At 31.0% G+C, this 19,214-nt stretch overlaps 1 protein-coding gene across 1 annotated transcript in view; it reads right to left on the bottom strand.

The window, feature by feature from the left end:
• The window catches only part of LOC108908436 (reversion-inducing cysteine-rich protein with Kazal motifs), a 211,658-nt gene extending 198,940 nt beyond the window's left edge, over positions 1 to 12,718 (bottom strand). The window contains exon 1 of the mRNA XM_018712473.2: positions 12,575 to 12,718. Coding sequence (XP_018567989.1) covers positions 12,575 to 12,668 — 94 coding nt within the window. The 5' untranslated portion in view covers positions 12,669 to 12,718. The remainder of the gene's footprint in view (positions 1 to 12,574) is intronic.
• Positions 12,719 to 19,214: the final 6,496 nt, after the last annotated feature.

The raw sequence follows: 19,214 nt of genomic DNA, 5'->3' as shown, positions 1-19,214 counted from the left end.
TACATTTTTTTACTAGTTAAAAAATGAAAAATATTTGTACTAGTTAAACAATAGGCTGCTTCTAAAGGAGGTGTTGCACTATATAATATAAGTATTATTATACGCTTGAAGAAAAATCTAAATATTACAAAACATTACATAATACAACTATTGGAGGTATTAAACGAGAAAAAGAAATCATATTTAGAATGTCAAATTTATTTAAAGGATAAGAAAACTGTTTGGAATGCATTACGAAATCTTAATATACCTACATAGAAAACATTTCTTCCAGATCACGTTGCCAATAATATTGATGAATATTATGAATGATTTCATAGCGCCACAAAAAAATAGGCTGGAGACGAGACCAGTGTATCCTATAGTACTTTGACCCCATGAATCCGAATCTAAAATCAGAATTCCCGAATTTGTTCGTATTATGACCCTAACATCAAGACACTCTCCTGGAAAGGGCTTTTCAAGATTTGAAACTGACTTGAGTAGTCAGTGATTGGAAAAATATTCGAATTCATGATCTCATTGCACCATTGCACCATAATCCCATGATCTAGCGTCGTGGAGTCAAACAGGTCGAGTTTTCATCTGTCATCGGTCCTCGGTCGTGGCCCCATGTTGGGCGCCAGGACACGGATTTGGACAGTTCCGCTCTCGGTGGAGACGACGAAATGCAGCGGTTTCAAATGCATTTTTTTTTGCTTCTCGAGCTGGCCAGATACTATGCCCTGGTTAAATAACTGCAATTGACTAGGGGTGCGTGTTCAATCGCCTGTGGGATGGATTCCGGTAATATGCCTGTTGTGTGGTTCGGTTTAGTGTCACCCCATTCCGATTGGCGACGTCTGCGTCCCTAACTGGCTGACAATGTTAATATTAACCCGGAGGTCTTGCAGGAGGTTGGATTTGAAGTTAATCTTTTTCGCGTACTTTTTCGAAAGTTAGTCGAAATTTTATTGATCCTCGTCTCTCGTCAGCAACTTCAGGGGTAGGTTTGGCGTGGGTCGTTATCACCGTTCGATGAAACGGAGAATTCTCGGCGTGGTATTTCTCGTCCTGGCGGCTTGACGGTCGAATTTTGGAAACATCGGCAATTTTCTTTATATCGGATGCATACAACGCTTGTTAGCGCTCTGGAGTGATTTCATGTTGATCTCGCCGTCTGCGTCTGCGGAGTCTCATGCGGCATCTTCAAAACATACGCGATTTTGTATATTCTGTTGTCTCTTAATGACGTCGTATGTGTGCAGCGGTCGTCTGCGTGTCTGCCTACATTGACGCAGTGGTATCTAGCGCGACGGGAGGCCGATCGCGTTGTCTATGGACATTTACGCGGAATCTTCAAAACATCCGCGATTTTTTCTTTTTTTTTTGCAGTTTGCGGAGCTGTTGTTACGAATACTGTAGGTGTCTTTTGTAGATAAAAATCGAGCCATGAATGCTGACTTTAAGCGGATTGACGAGCGTATTGGAAACATAAGCGATTTCGTAAGCAACGCAATAATCTTGGGTGTACTATAGCTGTAAGAAATTCTGAGGAATTGAGTCTGTACTCCTGTTGTAATGGAATTAGTTTAGAAATGATATTCAAATTTTACTTCGCGTTATTACCAATATGTTACACATGTAACTAATTTTTGGTTTGAACAGAGTTTCTTTTCAAATCAGTAGAATGATTACCTTTACCGAAAGTAAATCATACAAATTATATACCAACAAATAAATGCTTGTTGCAATGATGCATTATATTGGTTTGAATATGAATCAGTTTCCCTATTCAAAACTATCTTAGTAACAGGAACAATGAGTAAATAATAATCAGTATCCTCATCAAGTTGTTAATAGCGGAGTGCCACAAGGGTCTGTTTTAGATCCTTTATTTTTCACGATTTATATCTCTCAGTTTGAATAAATTATACCGCACTGAAAATCGCAGTGACAACTCAATTATTATTAAAACCAGAAAATAGCCAAAGATTTAAATTCCCTTAAAAATTTAAAATCAGTTTTGTCTCCTTGTCAAATAAATTTGTAGAAGATGAATCATAATATTAAATTATTTAATGATCAACTTAAATCAACCGAGGCTGCAAAAATTAGGTTTAACTATTGACACATCTTTGAAATTTACTGAACGGGTCAATATAATTAAACGATATTTTGTCTGAAATTAATTTCTTTTAATAAAAAAAATCCCTATTTATTTTATTCTCTATATCATCTATATCAAATGAACTGTTTCAGTTTGGCGATTAAATAATTATAACATCCCATGTCCCCAGTCAATACACTGTATAACTAAAAATAGACAACATTTAAATTATTCACAAAACATTATCAGAGGAAACCACAACTACAGATCAAACCACTCATATATTTCCTACGGAACTAAAAAATAGAAAACATTGCGATAACAAATAAATAAAGCTGTTTTAAAAACAGGCCTACTGAGGGACGTGACAAGTTGAATGATGTGGTTCTCAGTCTTGATTGAACAGATCTGTCAGGAAGAGGTATGGTTTACCTTACGAATCTACACGCGACTGGTTGAAGAAAACTCTTAACAAGCATCAAAACAAACGAATTAAATGTTAATAGCTTCTTTATGTCTAGACTTCTTTAATAGATTTTTTATAATCATATTAATTTATTTTTCAATAATGAGAGATTTTCCTATTACCGTACATAAAATATTAACCGTATAACACAGTATGTAATATTTAAGTTTTTCATACTAATGCGTATATATTATACAAACTTGCGTTTAAAGTAATACTGCCAACTATGTACACGTTTATCAATGCTGACAGTTATTATCTTTTTAAACCAATTGCATGAAACTAATGGAGTGACAGAAATTGAAACTACAATGTAAAATAACTTTGCAAAACAGATCTTAAAAAAAATGTATTTTAAATATTAATATTTTGTCATTTATTAACTAATATTGATATGTTGATTGGCATAGGTTACCAACTGTAAATAAAACTAATTTATCATTTAAAATAATTATTTTTCCTGATTTAAAAAATATACAATAAAAAATAAATATAATTAATTACATTTGACAGATCTGAAACATTTTTTAATATTATAAAGTCTTTATTAAAAAGTACTTGTTATTGTTTTTCTAAAGCACTGTGTTTAGCCTGTGAACTTAGTGTCAATAACATTTACTTATTTTAGATGAAAAAAAAAAACAGAATGACAGAAAACGATTAAAGAAATTGACAAAAATGCGTGCGCACGCGGTTCTTTGTTACACTATCCTACCCCGTGGCAAAGTACGAAAATTACAGAAAAAAAGGTTTCAAAAATTTAGTATCCACTACTGAATTTGAGAAAATACACATATGATATGTATCTCAAGGTCAAATGAGTCTCCTTATAAATATGACCCCCATTCAAGATTACATCCTGTATAACTAGTGATATTAAGTATTGTTTCGTTATCAAGACTGTAGACGATTACGATTATATATACAGGTTGTTACAAATTTACTTCTCACTACAGGGATTACGGAAACGGTAAGAGGTACGAAGTAGCTAGTTTGTATCTCTTACCGTTTTCGAGATCCCTGTAGTGATAAGCGAATTTCTAACAGTCTGTATATATCATGCACAAAGTACCTTTTTCGCTAATGAGCTGTCAAACTTCTCACTCTCAAAAAGTGTTGCTTTACCCAGTTGTTGTCTGAAATAACTATTTCTACACTAGTACAAGTAAATCAAATTCATTTGAATTCTGAAGGTAGGATGCGCAGTAGCAAAATAGTGGAGTGAAGAAGACTATATACCTTTACTACCTTTACCTTTGCTATGAATTTTCCGTTGTCTGCATTTCCATCCCATTCTCTTTATGATTTCAAGACTCATGTGAAATCTGTTCCGTGGCAAGTACCTAGTAACTTTGTTCATTTTGAAAAGTAGAAAAAATATGAAAAAAATAGAAAATGCTTTTTTGACTGATTTTTCACGAGGAATTTAATTGTTCAATAATAAAAAACAGGCGAGTATCGCGTTTTAGAGATATTGATATTAAGTTTATTTTTATTTAAAGAATACTCTGTATATTTAAATATCTTATTTTTGCTGATTTCCGTTTAACTTAAATCAAATAAATTATAAAAAAAAACTTTCTTAAACCTTATTAAATGAAGGGAAACAATAATATTCGATATCAGAAATCTGACCCCATAGACAAGATTCCTAACTGCTGATATTGCCGGAAACAGCTACTCTATACCTAGATTTCTGGTATCAAATATTTAATATACCTAATTTAAAGGAATTTTATTTTCAATTAGCTTAATCGGAAGTCAGAAAAAATGAGAATTGTAGTAAAAAGAGAAAATCTTGGTTTGTTAAAAAAACAATTCACATAGTCCTATTTAGGGCAGTGTCAAACTGTAGTTTCAAAAGGTAATTTTTTCTAAAAGTTTTAATTTATTTTATATTTAATTTATTTATATATAATTTATCATTATATATTTATTATCTTTTATTTACTTTACATATAATTATGTATATTAATATTTATTGATTCTATACAACGGAGGCTATTTTCTGAAACAGTCCCAAGCAAACAAAAAACTAGTTGTTTTCACGTGTTTGCCTTTGTCAACGTTAATGAGAAAATAACAATAAAGCATAGTACTTCTTTGAATGATTACATTATTTAACAAATTCAATATGTCAGATATGTGTTTTTTTTATTAAGGCCGGAATTTTATAGCCAAGAAATCGTGCTTTTAGTAAGACAATGATAGAACAAGTAGATCCATCTAGAAAGTAACGAAGCGTAACTTCCTTTAATTTTTCGCATTAGACGATGTAAACATAAGAAAATTCCAGTTTTGTCCATAATTTGTAAAGATTGTCAATAATTGTGATTAATGCATGCGTTAATAGTTTCCTAAAAGCATTCTACGGGGAGTTATTATGTTTACAGTAAGATAAGCATACGAGATTAAAATATGCGATTTTTCCTTAATTTGATTGTATTGACAGTCTTATACCCTGAAGAAAACTTATATAACTGGTACAAGAGACATTGTTTCTAACTTGCCTAGATTTTCTAAAATGATGGACAAATAAACGCCCCCCTTAAGAGAAAAAGTTGTAAATCTAAAAAAAAATGGTATAACGTTGTCCACGTGAAAGAAGCTCCAGTTTTGAATTAAATAAAGGTAGAGATAAAAAACATTGAAAATATAGGAATTTGAGGAATTCAACAGACTGGGACAATTTTGTAACCAATATATAATCCTATTATAAAAAAGGAAATTGAAAATTGACGTCAAATATAGTTTATAAAACAATTCCTATTCAAGAATACTAATACCAAAAAAATATTGATTATGATAAATCAACTTGACTCTCACATTTACTGAATCACAGAAAATTGGGCATACATATATATAAAAAAAAATTTAAATGAACGTCAAATACAGTGTAGAAAACAATTTCCATTCAAGAATATAATATGTACCAAAAAAGAGTGGTAATAAACTTAACTGTCACGTTTACCGAATCATAGAAAATTGAGCTTAAATTTATAACACGTTTGACTAAAAAATACATCTGTTTTCAAATACACGGAAAACTTGTGTAAGACATTGTGAAATATGGAACATTATTTTGGTATCCAGAGCGACTCGCACCAGAAAATTCATTAGAGCAACAGAAGTAGTGTTTTGTTTAGCAAAAACCTTGTCAACTAATGTATACAATTCCTTTCAATTAATTACCATTCGGTATTTCAATAATTTATTTCTAATTACTGAATTAATAATACCGACGTTTCTTAACCAGGAGTACCAACTATAATTTACTGTTACAAACAAATTTATCATTTAGGTTCCGCTTTATTTATTTGCGTCGTGCGTTTTTGCATCAAAAAGAATTATTTATGTTTTCCTGGAAGGACAAAGTTTCTAAAACATTATTAAGTCAACCAGTCTACCGGTAATTTTGAATAATTAATGCTTTAATACGGAGAACTGATACAGATATCAATTTCGTTATCGACTCTTATTACCGCTAATTTAACGTTTTTAGTAAAATCTATACTAATCAGTTGTGCAAATTTTAAGTATTTACGGGACCCCACATCGTATAACTAACTATCTCGTGTAGTGTTGAATTATGTATGAACATTGTTGTCACTGTATAAAAATGAGGTTAATGTTTAAAACATACATACAAGTTTTTCATAAGAATTCGAGTAGAGCATAGTAGAGATATTGACACCTAAGAATATGTTGACATAATCACACTTTGTCTGAGTGCTCTGAATTGCAAAACATTTTGGAAAAAATTGAAATAAAAATCGGTTTATTGCTAAGTTAGGAAATATAAAATGAAGGCCAAGTTTGTTATTATCTTTCGATAAAATCAGTGACTAAGAAAATTTTGATTTCCTATAAAATCAGAATAAAATAAAACAGAGAACAAAATGGCATTTATACAGCGGCGACTGGTGTAGGGGGGCTGTGGGGCACCGCGCCCTAGTTTTCCTAGTAAAAAAAAAATGATTTACAATATTATCTACATAATTAATGTAATTTATAATATGCAGTTAAATTTAATTCGACTTGCAAGATTCGTTTGCAAAACTCTAAATACGTTGGCTCCTCGTAGCTCGCTTCTACATCTGTAAAGTGTTTACAGAGGTGGTTATGGTTATGGTTATCGTCGCGCAGCAGTGAAAACGGAGTAGGGGTAGCGCATATTTACTATGCAGTTTAGGGTTGTGTTTAATCTGACCGTAACCAAATAAAAGCTATTCACCGCTTTTTTTTCTTAATCAACGTAATTTGTGCAGGTGTGGTGTAAAATTTTGTTATTTACATATTATTTCTTGTGCAATTTTTAAACAATTCTAGAAGTTTAAATTGATTGTAGCACTTGCAATGATAAAGTAATTGAAAAGTTTATTTCGGACAAAAGCAGAAGAATGGACTTTCGCTATAAAAAATAATGTTGATTTCCCTATATACTCGAGATAAAACTACCCAATTATATTCGATTCTTTTTTCAATACTTTGTACCTAAATTTTCCGCCCTCCATGTCACGGAGGAGTAGCCACTGCATTTATAATCTCTAAGTAGTAGTAAGTAATGGAAGCAGAGATTTTTTAGTTAGTATTATTGCAAAATCATTTTGGAAATATACAAATTAGATCCTTGGGGGTACTATGCTGAAAATAAAAAGGTCATCTATAAGAGAAAGACTACGTAACTAGTACTATACAGGGTGTTTCAGGATTGGTCAGGCTCAAAATTTCAGTTCTGATGGTCGAAATAAAAAAAAGTTCGAAGAATACGCTTTATTTTCTATACAGGGTGATTCAGTCATAATGCCTTTAATTTTAAGGGAAGAAAGAGGAAAATTAGTAGGATTCGAAAACGCCATTAAAAAAAATTTAAATGCATATTTAGGCTGAAAAAGCAAAATATTTTCTAATCATTATAACCCCATAAAGTTTTATCGATAGTGAATCTTGACCTACCTTAATATTTGGTCATTAATCTAGCTTTTAATGCGTTTTTAATCCGTTGTGAACGACAACGAATAAACAGAGATTTTTATCTAGACACATACATGAATAAGATATTTTTTTACATTTTAAGTTACAAGTATTATTTATTAAAAAAAAAAACAAGTGTGTAAGGATAATAATTGTTTTCGTTAGTATTTTTTTATTCAGTACTGAGTATTTACACCTTGATTCGCAAAAAGTAAAAGAAATTGTAAATAAATAAAAATTTAGAAAAATTTCGAAAAATTAACTACAAAAAAATTTGTAATCTCTATTTAAGAGAAAAAGGATAATATCTTATTAACTTTAAAATAATTTATTAATAATAAAAAGAGTTTTATATATTTGATGTTTATTAGAAATGCTAAAAATTCCAGATGAATATGTTTATGTATCTCCACACGTTATAATTTCCTATTAAATGTCCATCTTCTACATATATACAAGGAAAATGTATAATTTTTTTTTCAATTAGTTCGAAGGCCCATACTTCCAAAAAGGTGCACTTTCGAATCTCGGAATATATAAGCTTTTTTGGTTATCTTTACCCCCTTACCCTCCTTAAACTGTGTTCTTCGTGGGACATCTTGTATATGTAAAATATAATGTAAAATTAAGCTTAAGCGAAAGTAAAATAAAAGAATACACCTTTATCTTCATCTCTTACAGAACTGGTCCTGCTAAAGCATACCTAATAAAACAGGTAACTTTCTATTTCAGCGGCTGAAATAAAAATTAATTAAAACTGTAATTTATATGTATAAAACAGATAATCATTTCGGAAGCAATGTGGTATCCAAATTTTAATACTATTATTTAGTTCTTTGTCTCCGTAGCTACATAAATATATAACTAGAATTTATTCTTTCCTGAATTTGAAATAAAAATCAGATTTACAATATACTGGGTGTCCAAATTTACAAAGCAGGACGAATCATACAAATTCTGATTATCAACTTATTATCATAAATAATCATCGTAACCAATTTATAAATTGCCAGAAATAAGCAACATGCAAATTGTTATAATACCAGTCATCCCCAAAATATTACGTACATAATTTTTTTGCTAAAAGGAAAGGCAGTTGTATACAAATATTTATATTTACGAAGAATGGCTGACAAACACGACAATCTATTATTTTAAGGAGGTATTAAAATGAATTACGTAGATATAAATACCAAACGCATTTAAGTATAAAATATAAAATACCTATGGATATAATATACAGAGTGACTGAATTATCAGCACAACTTTAGGTTGATTGGAATGGAATTTGATATTGATAGAATTAACAGAAAAAAAAGGGATAGTTTTAGAAGGTAACTTCTAATTTTTCACCGCAAAAATTCCAAAATTCTCTCAATTTATTCAATAAATGATAACATAGTTTTTCCTGTAAAAAATATATTTTTAAGTGAAAGCGGTTAATTTAAAAGTCGGGCAGTAATTTAAATTTGAAATACATTACACATTACAATATCTAGAAAAACAATTAAAATAAAAAAACGAACATATAGTTATCTTTTTTTTAAACAAGAGTTTTGAATTTCAAAAGAATAATTAATCAATTGTTTTCTAAATAGGTATTAATTTGAAATGTAAAGAAAATTTCTAAATGAATTGTCTTCGATTAAGAATACTTGATTTTTTATTTTTCGAAAAGAGAAGAAAACTGGCGAAACTTAAATAAAAAATTTTATTAACATAGTTTTATGATAATGATAATTAGTTATGATTAAATAAGTATTGTGCATAAGAAGTTTATATATTACAGTTAGAAATATGTGGTAACCGAATGAAAAAGTTATGAAAAACATTAAAAACTGGAATAACTTTTTTCCACCGCTGCAAACATCCTTTGGCATTCACGTTAAGCCAAATGCTTGTAGCAATTAAAATTTATATTTATTAAACCCATTCATCAATTAAGGCAATTTAACCGACCATTTTAACTGCTTATCAGGAGCATTCTTAATTATTATTTATAATTACATACACATATACAGCGTGACTCATGTAATAATAATTTGGACATTTTTTAATCTTTGGGATAATGACTTAAAAATTCATTGTGCAAAATTAGTTTTTAATAACAGTGAATTTAAAGTAGATACATCTATAAAATATCTTCTACAAACAAAAAATGTACACGTATTGGCTAGGTAGTAGTTGGCTTATTGTAAAAGCAGTACCTAGATGGATTGTAGAGAAAAACTGTTCTATAAACTAATTCAATGTGAAAATTATTACTATTTTTATTAAAAAGTGATACATTTTCTCAACTTGGTGAATAGGTACATTAAAAAAAATTCTAATTTAGACAAACATTCAGGGTGTTTCAAATTAAGCCGAGTTGTTAACTTCGTTACTAATGGAAATACAAAATCACTAAATTTACCAAACAACTTTTTTCTGATTGTACTTTAGTAATTGTTTATAATTTTCATTCTTCCTTTAAGGAAATTGAAATGTAAATATTTAAAACAGTTTAAATAAATCTTTCCTTATAAAATATGAATCAGTTATGGGATCGTTTTAATAATTTTTGCAATCAAAATATTTAATTAGAATGTGACAGGTTTTTTTTTTACTTATTTACAGGGTGTTTTTTTAAGCCCCTATCACTTAACATAAGTTTCCCTCGATTCTTTTTTTGGCTAAAAGTATTAATAAACGAGGAATCTAAAGCCTCATTTTGAAAGTATGTAGAGTGCTAAATTAAAAAGAATATATCACATGTTTTTAATATCTCTAACGCTGCTTAATATAGATTGACAAAACTTGAGCGGTTTAATTACTATAATTAAAGGCAAACATTCGGACACTAAAAACAAAAGAATTGTAATTGTATTGTACATAAAAAAATATCTATTATTTTATTCAAAAATCGACATTTTCGAGCTATTTTTTAATCTCAAAATTAGCTTGATATATAGTTGACGAAATTTAAAAACTAAAAAATATTCGTTTCAAAAAAATATTAACAGGAATTTTCATTTTAAAATGCAATTAATTATACTTAAATGTATTCCACTCGCCAAAAGTCCAAAAATTTAATTTGAAGAATAGCATAGGGAGCACAACTCCCAAAACTTTTTTGGAATTTTGACTCGTTTTTGAAAGATATATTTTTCTTAAAATGAATTTCCAAGAAAAATTAGTAGCATAGAAATTCTGGGGTTGTCAATGGATGACAGAACAGTGTCTCACGGTATCTCCGCCACTAGTTAACATATTTATATGAGATATTTGAAAAATAGTGTATTTTTTAAATTCACATACGGAATAGCTAATTATTATTATTTTTATAAAACCATTGAAGCTTTGCTCCTGGTCCTGTTTTTTAAGTTTTCACATTTTGGGTTATTTTCTGTTTTATGATTTTTATGGTTTAGAAATGAGAGCGAAAAGTTGAAAAGTGAAGAGTACAAAGTGAAAAGTAGAATACAAAGTTTTTCTCTTTTATTAAGGACCTAGTCTGCACTTTCTCCTTTTCAGTTTTCAATTAGGTGCCGAAAAGCGAAAAGTGAAGAGTAATTTAGTTTCTTAACGAATCTACAATACTTTCAAAATCTCATCTGGAAAAGTAAATGTGACAAAAAGTAAAAGTAATTTTCTTATCAACTTTGGAGTCATTTGATACACATACTTATCTTAGTACAGGTTAAGCTGTAAACTTTAAATTAATGTTATATTAGTTGTCACTGTTGCTATTGTAAGGAAATAAGATTGCGTCTTATCGAAACAATTAACTGACAAGTCCTACTCCTCTATCTCGAAAATGAATACTTTCCACACATTTGTTTACAACAACTCTTTGTTGACTTAACATAGAATCCGACTTTAAAATTTGGTTAAGTATTTTAGATACATCCTGTACATGCCTATTTAAGAGAGAATCATTCACATCTTCAAAATTTATTCTCTGCAGAATTCTTCCTTTTATAAGTTGTTCATCGTCTTCTTCTTTAGTCTGATTATGATTCGTTAAACCAAAAATGTTCCAGCAAGCAAATTACTTTGAATGCAAGGTAGCTAGAGCCGGTTCCAATATATACTTAATTAAAAATCATTTAAATTTATCATTTGGAAATAAACAATATTCTTTATACAATATTGTACAGAGTTGAAAGGTAAATAAGATATTGACATAAGGTACTATTTTTCAAAAAAGAGAAACTCAAGAAATTGGAAAATTTCTCCAACTGGAAGTAAAGTGGAAACTTTACATTCATCTACTTTGCAGTTTCCAAAATTAATGTTTAAAAAACAATTTTATATGTACATTGAAGGTGTAGAATGAAAATTGACAAGATAAAGCTTCATAAAACGCTTAACATTAATGTAAAAGGCACTTTTTATAAAACAAAATTATTCTTCACTTTTCTAATTATGTAGAACGAAAAGTAAGAAGTGAAAAGTACCTACTTTCAAAAAAAAAGTAAATACCGTGTAACTATCATACTGCTCGCCGTTAGAGAATCATATTTTACACATTTTCAAATAAAAACGTCAGTCTTGGTTTTAGAGGTAAAAACAAGAACAATAAAATCCTCTGCTAAATACCAGTATATCGCAATAAAAATTTAAGAGAATGTTTGACATCTACGCAGTAAGAAAAAATCTGGTCGGTTTTAAAATCAATATAGGTATGGTTTATAATTATTATAATTAGTAATTAGTATCAGTATATTTTATATATAAAAATTATACTATCATAAACATTTGTTTATGTAAAATAGCGAATAATAACAACATATCAGCCAAATAGGTAGGTATATAGTTAACAGTAGAGAATGCGAAAATAAATTATGTAATATCACTTAGCCCATTGACAGATACCTATAATCCATAAAACATTGAAAAAACAAATAAACAAATAAATAATTCATGAAAAAGTTACTTTACACATCTAGCTACAGATTACATTTCAATATAATAATAAAAATATTTCATTTTCATTATTTTGCAGTAGAAAAATTACTTGCAGTTCGCAAAAAAAAACTGTTTGTGTTTGAAAAAAAAATTACCTTGAGCATTAATCCCTTGTACAAAAAGAAAACTAACTAGCACCCAACAAACACCAACATAAAAAATGGCACCAACTAAAGTCTTTTTTGACATGTTGACGAGCACGTGCCTGAGCGGTCACAGCGAGAAGCAAGACACTCCCATCCCGACGTCTTTAACCAAACTGAAACTGACTCAGCTCTCGTGTTCGACTCCTTGGAGCATCGGGCGGCTCGAAAAGCTGCCCGCTGATTCGCTAAGTAGGTCCGGGCTACTGGAGAAGTTATTTGAAACACAATCTCAATAATAATAGAAATAAGTATATAGGATATTTCATGACGAACTAAACACCCCGTGGACACTGTTAAAGTACATACTACTAAGGTTTCCGAAATTAAAAGAGATACAGATTTGGTTATATTGCAAGCAAATGAAAATCGACTTATCTTATTTCTTCTACATTTTTTATTACTAAAAGAAAGGTAACGGATTTGGCGGGTACGTGTACAGGGTAGGTCAAATTCGACAACTTATGGGGTTTTCTCCGATTTCCCAAATATACAGAGTGTTTGTTTCAGTTCGGGTGAATCAAACTTTAACCACAAATAGAACTCCATAAATAATTCAGAAGTGCCTTAGAAAGCAAAGGTCTAAGTCTCACCGTTTTCATTTTACAGGACCGAATTGGTCGGTTTTTAAAATCATATTATTTTTTAAATCTTTGGTATGCTTATAAATTTAGTGTGGTGTTAACATTTACACATGTGCATAATGTACCGTAAAATTTAAAAAAAAAATTGTAGGTCAGTGGCGTAGGAATGGGTAGAAAAGCGGGATTTTTTTACCACAATTTCTGCCTCAATGACTAATAATCATTTGGGATTCATTTTTAGATTCCGTGGACCATTCTACAATTTCTACATAAAAAGGTAGGTATATTTGTTGAAAATCGGTAGTGTATAGTTTTTCTTAAAATCTCAGTTGAATGGGTTCTTCTGATAAGAAAGGCTTGAATACTTTTTTGGATATTTTTTTGCAAACACTAACTAATATTTCAAATCTTAAATGACAGTTCCTGATGACAGATATTGCTTAGTTGTTTATCATGGCAATCGTTGTGTGTACTGTAATGGACGGACAGCGCAGATTCTACTAAATTTAGCGTTTTTCATTTAAAGGAACTAATAAATAAAATAAATCAAACAATAAGAACGATTCCTGCAAAAATTTCTAAAAATATGCTAAAGTATTGTAATGCATCCACTGTATTTAACACTAACTATTGTCTGTGGTGCAGTTCCGTCTGCAGGAGACTTAGAACAAGAAGCAAGAACCGAAATGAATATCAGGGCTGGGTTAGGGGTTCTGATAGAGTCCTTCTCCACAGAGCCTAGGCCGAGAACAACCAGGGCAAGTCAAAAATTCCTAGCTAAGGCTAAGGGATTAAAAGATAATTCTGTGACTGTTGGCGACCAGGTACAAAGGATACGGCATAACAATCCGAAAGACCATTGTACTTTAAATAGTTAAGATGTTATTCATTAATTAGTTTGTATTCATTAGCGTGCATTAAAAGTTAAATATGTAGTGTACCTAATACAGTTAATTTTGTTGTTTTTTTTTTGTAAATTTTTCTTCCATTTGCACGAGTATCTGCAACTCGTGGAGGTCTTAATATAGTCATGTTTGGTGTATAGAAACATTTATTTGTATGTGAAAACTAACATCATAGCTTTTTAATATGTTATCTAATAACTAATAGATACATGATGTCATGTTTTTTTAATTTTAGTCGAAAATTCTGTTCTTTAGCAAAAATTCTCAAAAGTACCAGTGGCGGCAAGTGACGCAAGTGACGCACCGCTTCACCTAAAACTTCCGTTTGGTTGTGCAATTTAAATTATACGTATATTTTATAATTTAGGTATAATTCTACATATATTGAAAATGTATTGTGTTTTTTTGTTTTATACGCAAAAATAAACAGAATAGTTGCACGGTGAACGCCTTCTAAAAAAACATTACCTTCGTTGAGCGCAAGTATCAGCCTCGTAGTACCATACAACGTATAACATAAGCAAGTGACGCGGATCGAAATATCAGTTTGTATTCCGCTTCACTTCGTGGCGTTGTTTCCGGCGGTTGTCATGGCAACGAGGCGGCCAACACGTAAGTAAACTACGGCGTGGGGGAACGAGTGACGAGGAAATTGAAGTAGCATCGCCATCGCCCATCAGCTGCCTTTAAACAGTATATTCGATACGCCGCCCAACGCACGATTATAACGGTTCTTTGTTAATATGTATTTCTTTTGTATCAATAATAATTGTAGAAATGTTTCATATGTATGATTCAATATGTATTTTATTTTAAACGCCATTTTCCAGATGGAAAATTGAGGACAAAAAGGATTCTTGTAAGTACCACTACTCTTTAATATTAAAGGATCTAAAGGTATGTTTTTTAAGAAACAAAAAAAGACATTGTCACCAAGTCGGTTTTGAAAAAGTACATTTTCAGCAACCCATTTTTGATGCTGATGAAATAAACGTTTGCCTAATTTGGTACAGATATTTGAACTGATAAAAATGTGCAAATAAAACTTAGTTTATTCTCATTCTCAAGTTGTTATATCTTCGTAAATAGGTGGAATCGACCACAACTTTATTTGAATGTCGTGCTAATTTTTACCAAGCAACGTGCTATAGAACTTTGGCTGTCTAATTAAGGGACATCCTGCAAAGCGAATTAAAGACAAAGAGCAGCTTCTAACCGTGGGATACATTTTATACCCCTCACGGTAGGGAGGGGTTAAAGATAAAAATTAGGTTAGATTCATAATTTAATAATTAATTAAATATTTGACATATCTCTTTAAAAATATACAGAATTGCAGTTTGCTGCTACAAATAAATACTTTGTGTTTTTATTATTTGTTTATAAAACCCCTATTGTGTAGTTAATGGATATCCGATACTCGGGATGGGTGACAATGCGGAGGTATGATCTTCTTTATTCACAACATACATTGTAACACAAAGTAGTTCTGCAACTGTAAAAACCAATAAAAGTAAACAACTCGACATTCCGATTGAATATGAATTTAGCACTCTGAATATAAAGTGATCAAATACTTGGACCTCTTATCTCAGTCTTGAATGACCTGTCTCCGCCGCCTACTACGTTTGCATGCTGTCCGACCAGTTGTCATACCCAGAAGTAATGGGTTACTTTAAAATGGTTCAGGGAGGGATCGATATGTTTCACTTGAAATTTTTTAGACAAAAAAGTTTTATACCTATAAGTATTGTACTGAAAAGAAAAAAATTTTTTTTTTAATTTAATGCATATAAATATGTAGGACATTTCTGGATTAATTTACCAAGCTTAAATTTGGAATTGAATTTGGGTCGTCTAAATAAATAAAGTTATATGATGAAATATCCTGAAACGATTTCCTTTCAAGATAAAAGATGTTGATATTTAAAAAAATCACAAAAAGCATAAATTCGAACATAAATAAGTATCTACTAGAATCCCACATTTTTTAGTATTTTATAAATATGAAGACTGACTACAACTCATATAGTATTTCAAATATAGTGTTTCAAAGAAATATTCTTAGTATAAAAAATCTCTTAGAAATATAATTGTTAGTTACAGGCAAATTTATCTTTATCTATAAATGTATATGCCTTATATTTAAAAAATGCATAAGCTGGTCATAAAATAAGAAAAAGTTACTGCTGCCCAGTTCGCAATTATTGCATGCTCTACGACTAAAGCGCGCCGTAGTTTGAAGTTACACTAGCTTGTCCAGCGGTGGGGTAAGAAAATTGCGAAAAAATGAAAAAAAATAAATGTTCACAACGGAATTTGGAAAAATACATTATTGATGCATGTTCCTAATGGTCAAAGAGAACCTCTGTAAAAATAAGACCTCCACTCAAAGTTGCACCCTCAATATACACACCATGTTCCAAAAATCCTGCTGTACTTCCAATATGCGTTATTTTAGGCGCCGCCCTTTTCCAGAAGCTTACTTTAATCTAACGAGAATCCTTCCAGAAATGCCTGCCGTTTGCTTTGGATATTACCATCGTGCCACACTTTTATTACCGTATGGCCTTCATTTATCCATATTTTGTCTGTGTAATACATTCTATCATTTAGTTTACGAGCTTCTAATACCCGTCTTAAATAGTTTCTTTGCCATATCACTATTTCCTCGTTTTCTATCAGCATACTTCGTTTTATAAAACGGAAATTCATGTCACACGTAGTTCGCAAAAGCACCCTTCTAAATATTCTAGGCAAATTTTGATCCCGTGAGATAGCAGCCTACATTTTTTTATTGTCGGAAGCTCATTTTTAAAATACCATCCAGCTTGAATTACTCTCCAATTTAAGAACACAAACCCAGAATCACAAATACCTAAATTAATTACAATCACAATTAAATACACGGAAAATATCCTCGGACTTCTTCCGCGCGTACACCCATTTGCCTGTGCCGAATAAACACAACCCAATTGACGTCACGCACCTAACACCAATGAAAGTTTAGAATTTGCTGCAGCAGATGAATATCTGGTGCACGCCAAACGCAGCAGAAGAATATCTTAAAACTGTGCAATATCGACTGTTCTGGGAGAATTCGGCACTCACAATTTTATACGAAGAATTTACAACCGGCTCGTACTTCTCTTTGTGTTGACTGCTAAAAATGGTGAACCGGATTAAAGATGAAATCACTACCTATTATTTTGGAATTCGACTGTAGATCAAACATCTTAGAGACATTTTAAAAAGTTTCTAACTCAGGCAGAGCTGCGTGCGATTGAGAAAGAACGCATTCAGCTAGAAGGAATAAGACGTATAATAGGCATATTACGAGTATATTATCAAAACCTGTTTAGAGTTACTAAAAATGAGAAATTGTATTAAATTAAAAAGCGACTTAAAAATAACAACTATTTTAAAAGGTACCTACTTTGTAAGAATATATATATACTGGGTATATCACAATTAATAGCGCAAATTGAAACAGTTAAGTACACAATACTAGAAACAAGCGAGCCCTTTGAAAAATAATTTAGAATTTGTGGTTACCAGTCACCACTGCTTTGATTGTGTGATTGTGTGTAAACGTCATTCTAGTTAGAAAAAGAGACCAATACAACAATAAGAAAAGTTATTAGATACTTTGGTAGAAAAGTTGTTTTTAATGAACAAGAAAACAGCCTTACTTATTGTACTCGTCGCTACATTGAGCTTCGAATTCTTTCAAACACGCCTGGATCATTTTAAAATTCTCGACAAGCATTTACAAGTCTCTGCTCGCATTCTTCAGCCTTGTCGTACACTACATCTTTAACGTGGCCCCAAACACAGAAATCCAAAGAGTTCAGATCAGGTGATCTTAGAGACCACAGTACAGATCCCCCTTGCCCAATCAATATTTGGCCATGTCTGCGCATTAGATGTCCTCCCACAATAGCACCAAATTTTCCACTCGAACGAAGATTTACAAATACACTGGAGCGTTTTCCGTATCCATTGCACATTTGTGGCTGGAGCTATCTCAGACGCAAACTTATTTGAGTCGGTCTGTACGTACTATACTTTTACTTTTGATTTAGCTGTACCTCACAAGGAACAGTCTATATTAGTGAATTAGTGAAGATATTTTGTTTATTTAAAACTCCATAGCAATTATAAACAAACCGATATGTGACAGATAGCGGTATGCAAAATTGTTTTTACAGCGCCTTCTATTTGATATGATTTAGAAAGCGAGCACCGTAAACTAAAGTCAAAGGCTGAAAGTTTTCTCATTTTGTCTCAAAAATTTCGTTCTACAAAATCTTACATATTACATGGTTGGAAAGAGAACAAAAAAATCAATCAAAACGTGCAATAAAATTTATACAATCTCATTTAAGAAAAAATATTGATGACTTCACCACCCATCTAGTTTGACGAAAAAAAATTGTGCGTCAGTATAAAGAAAACAAAAAAAAAAGAATTAGTAGTCCCAATGTAATTTTAGATTGATTGCTTTATAACTGGAAAATGGTATGTTTTTGGAATAAAATGAAAGAAATATTTCCTAAAGCACCACTAAAAGTTACAAGTAGTAGAAATTCGATAATTATCAAAAATGGTACCGAATTTCTGAGGTTCTTATAGTCTCAATATATCTTTCGCTTCACATCCATAGTTCAAGGTTCATTATTCTCAATAAAACATCCCTTCAGGAACTTGTTATTTTGATACCTAACGACAATCTTTTGTATAAACTACCTGTTCCTATATGTAGTTTTATAAAAAAAATGCGACAACCTTGTATATTTAGAAATATTCAGAACAGTAATAACTCCTATGACATTTTGCTGGAGTAATTCTCAAAGAAAGTAAATTAAGTCAAATTTTTTAAATAAAATTTAGTTTATGCTTAAGGACTTACCAAATTGAAAGAAAATATACAGGGTGGTCCGAATTTTATGCAGGAAACTTCGAGGGCAGATCGATCTCTTTAAAATAATATGTGTTTGCCTTATCAACATAGGTCTGAAACGGCACCGTTTTAGAGATACAGGGTGTTGAAGTCAAAAAAAATTGATTTTTTGTTTATATCTCCGGTATCTATTAACCGAT

The sequence above is a fragment of the Anoplophora glabripennis genome, unplaced genomic scaffold (genome assembly GCF_000390285.2).
Source record: "Anoplophora glabripennis isolate ALB-LARVAE unplaced genomic scaffold, Agla_2.0 scaffold275, whole genome shotgun sequence".
Taxonomy (NCBI): domain Eukaryota; kingdom Metazoa; phylum Arthropoda; class Insecta; order Coleoptera; family Cerambycidae; genus Anoplophora; species Anoplophora glabripennis.
Note: the sequence above shows the minus strand (reverse complement) of the source record. Positions and strands in the feature narration are given on the sequence as shown.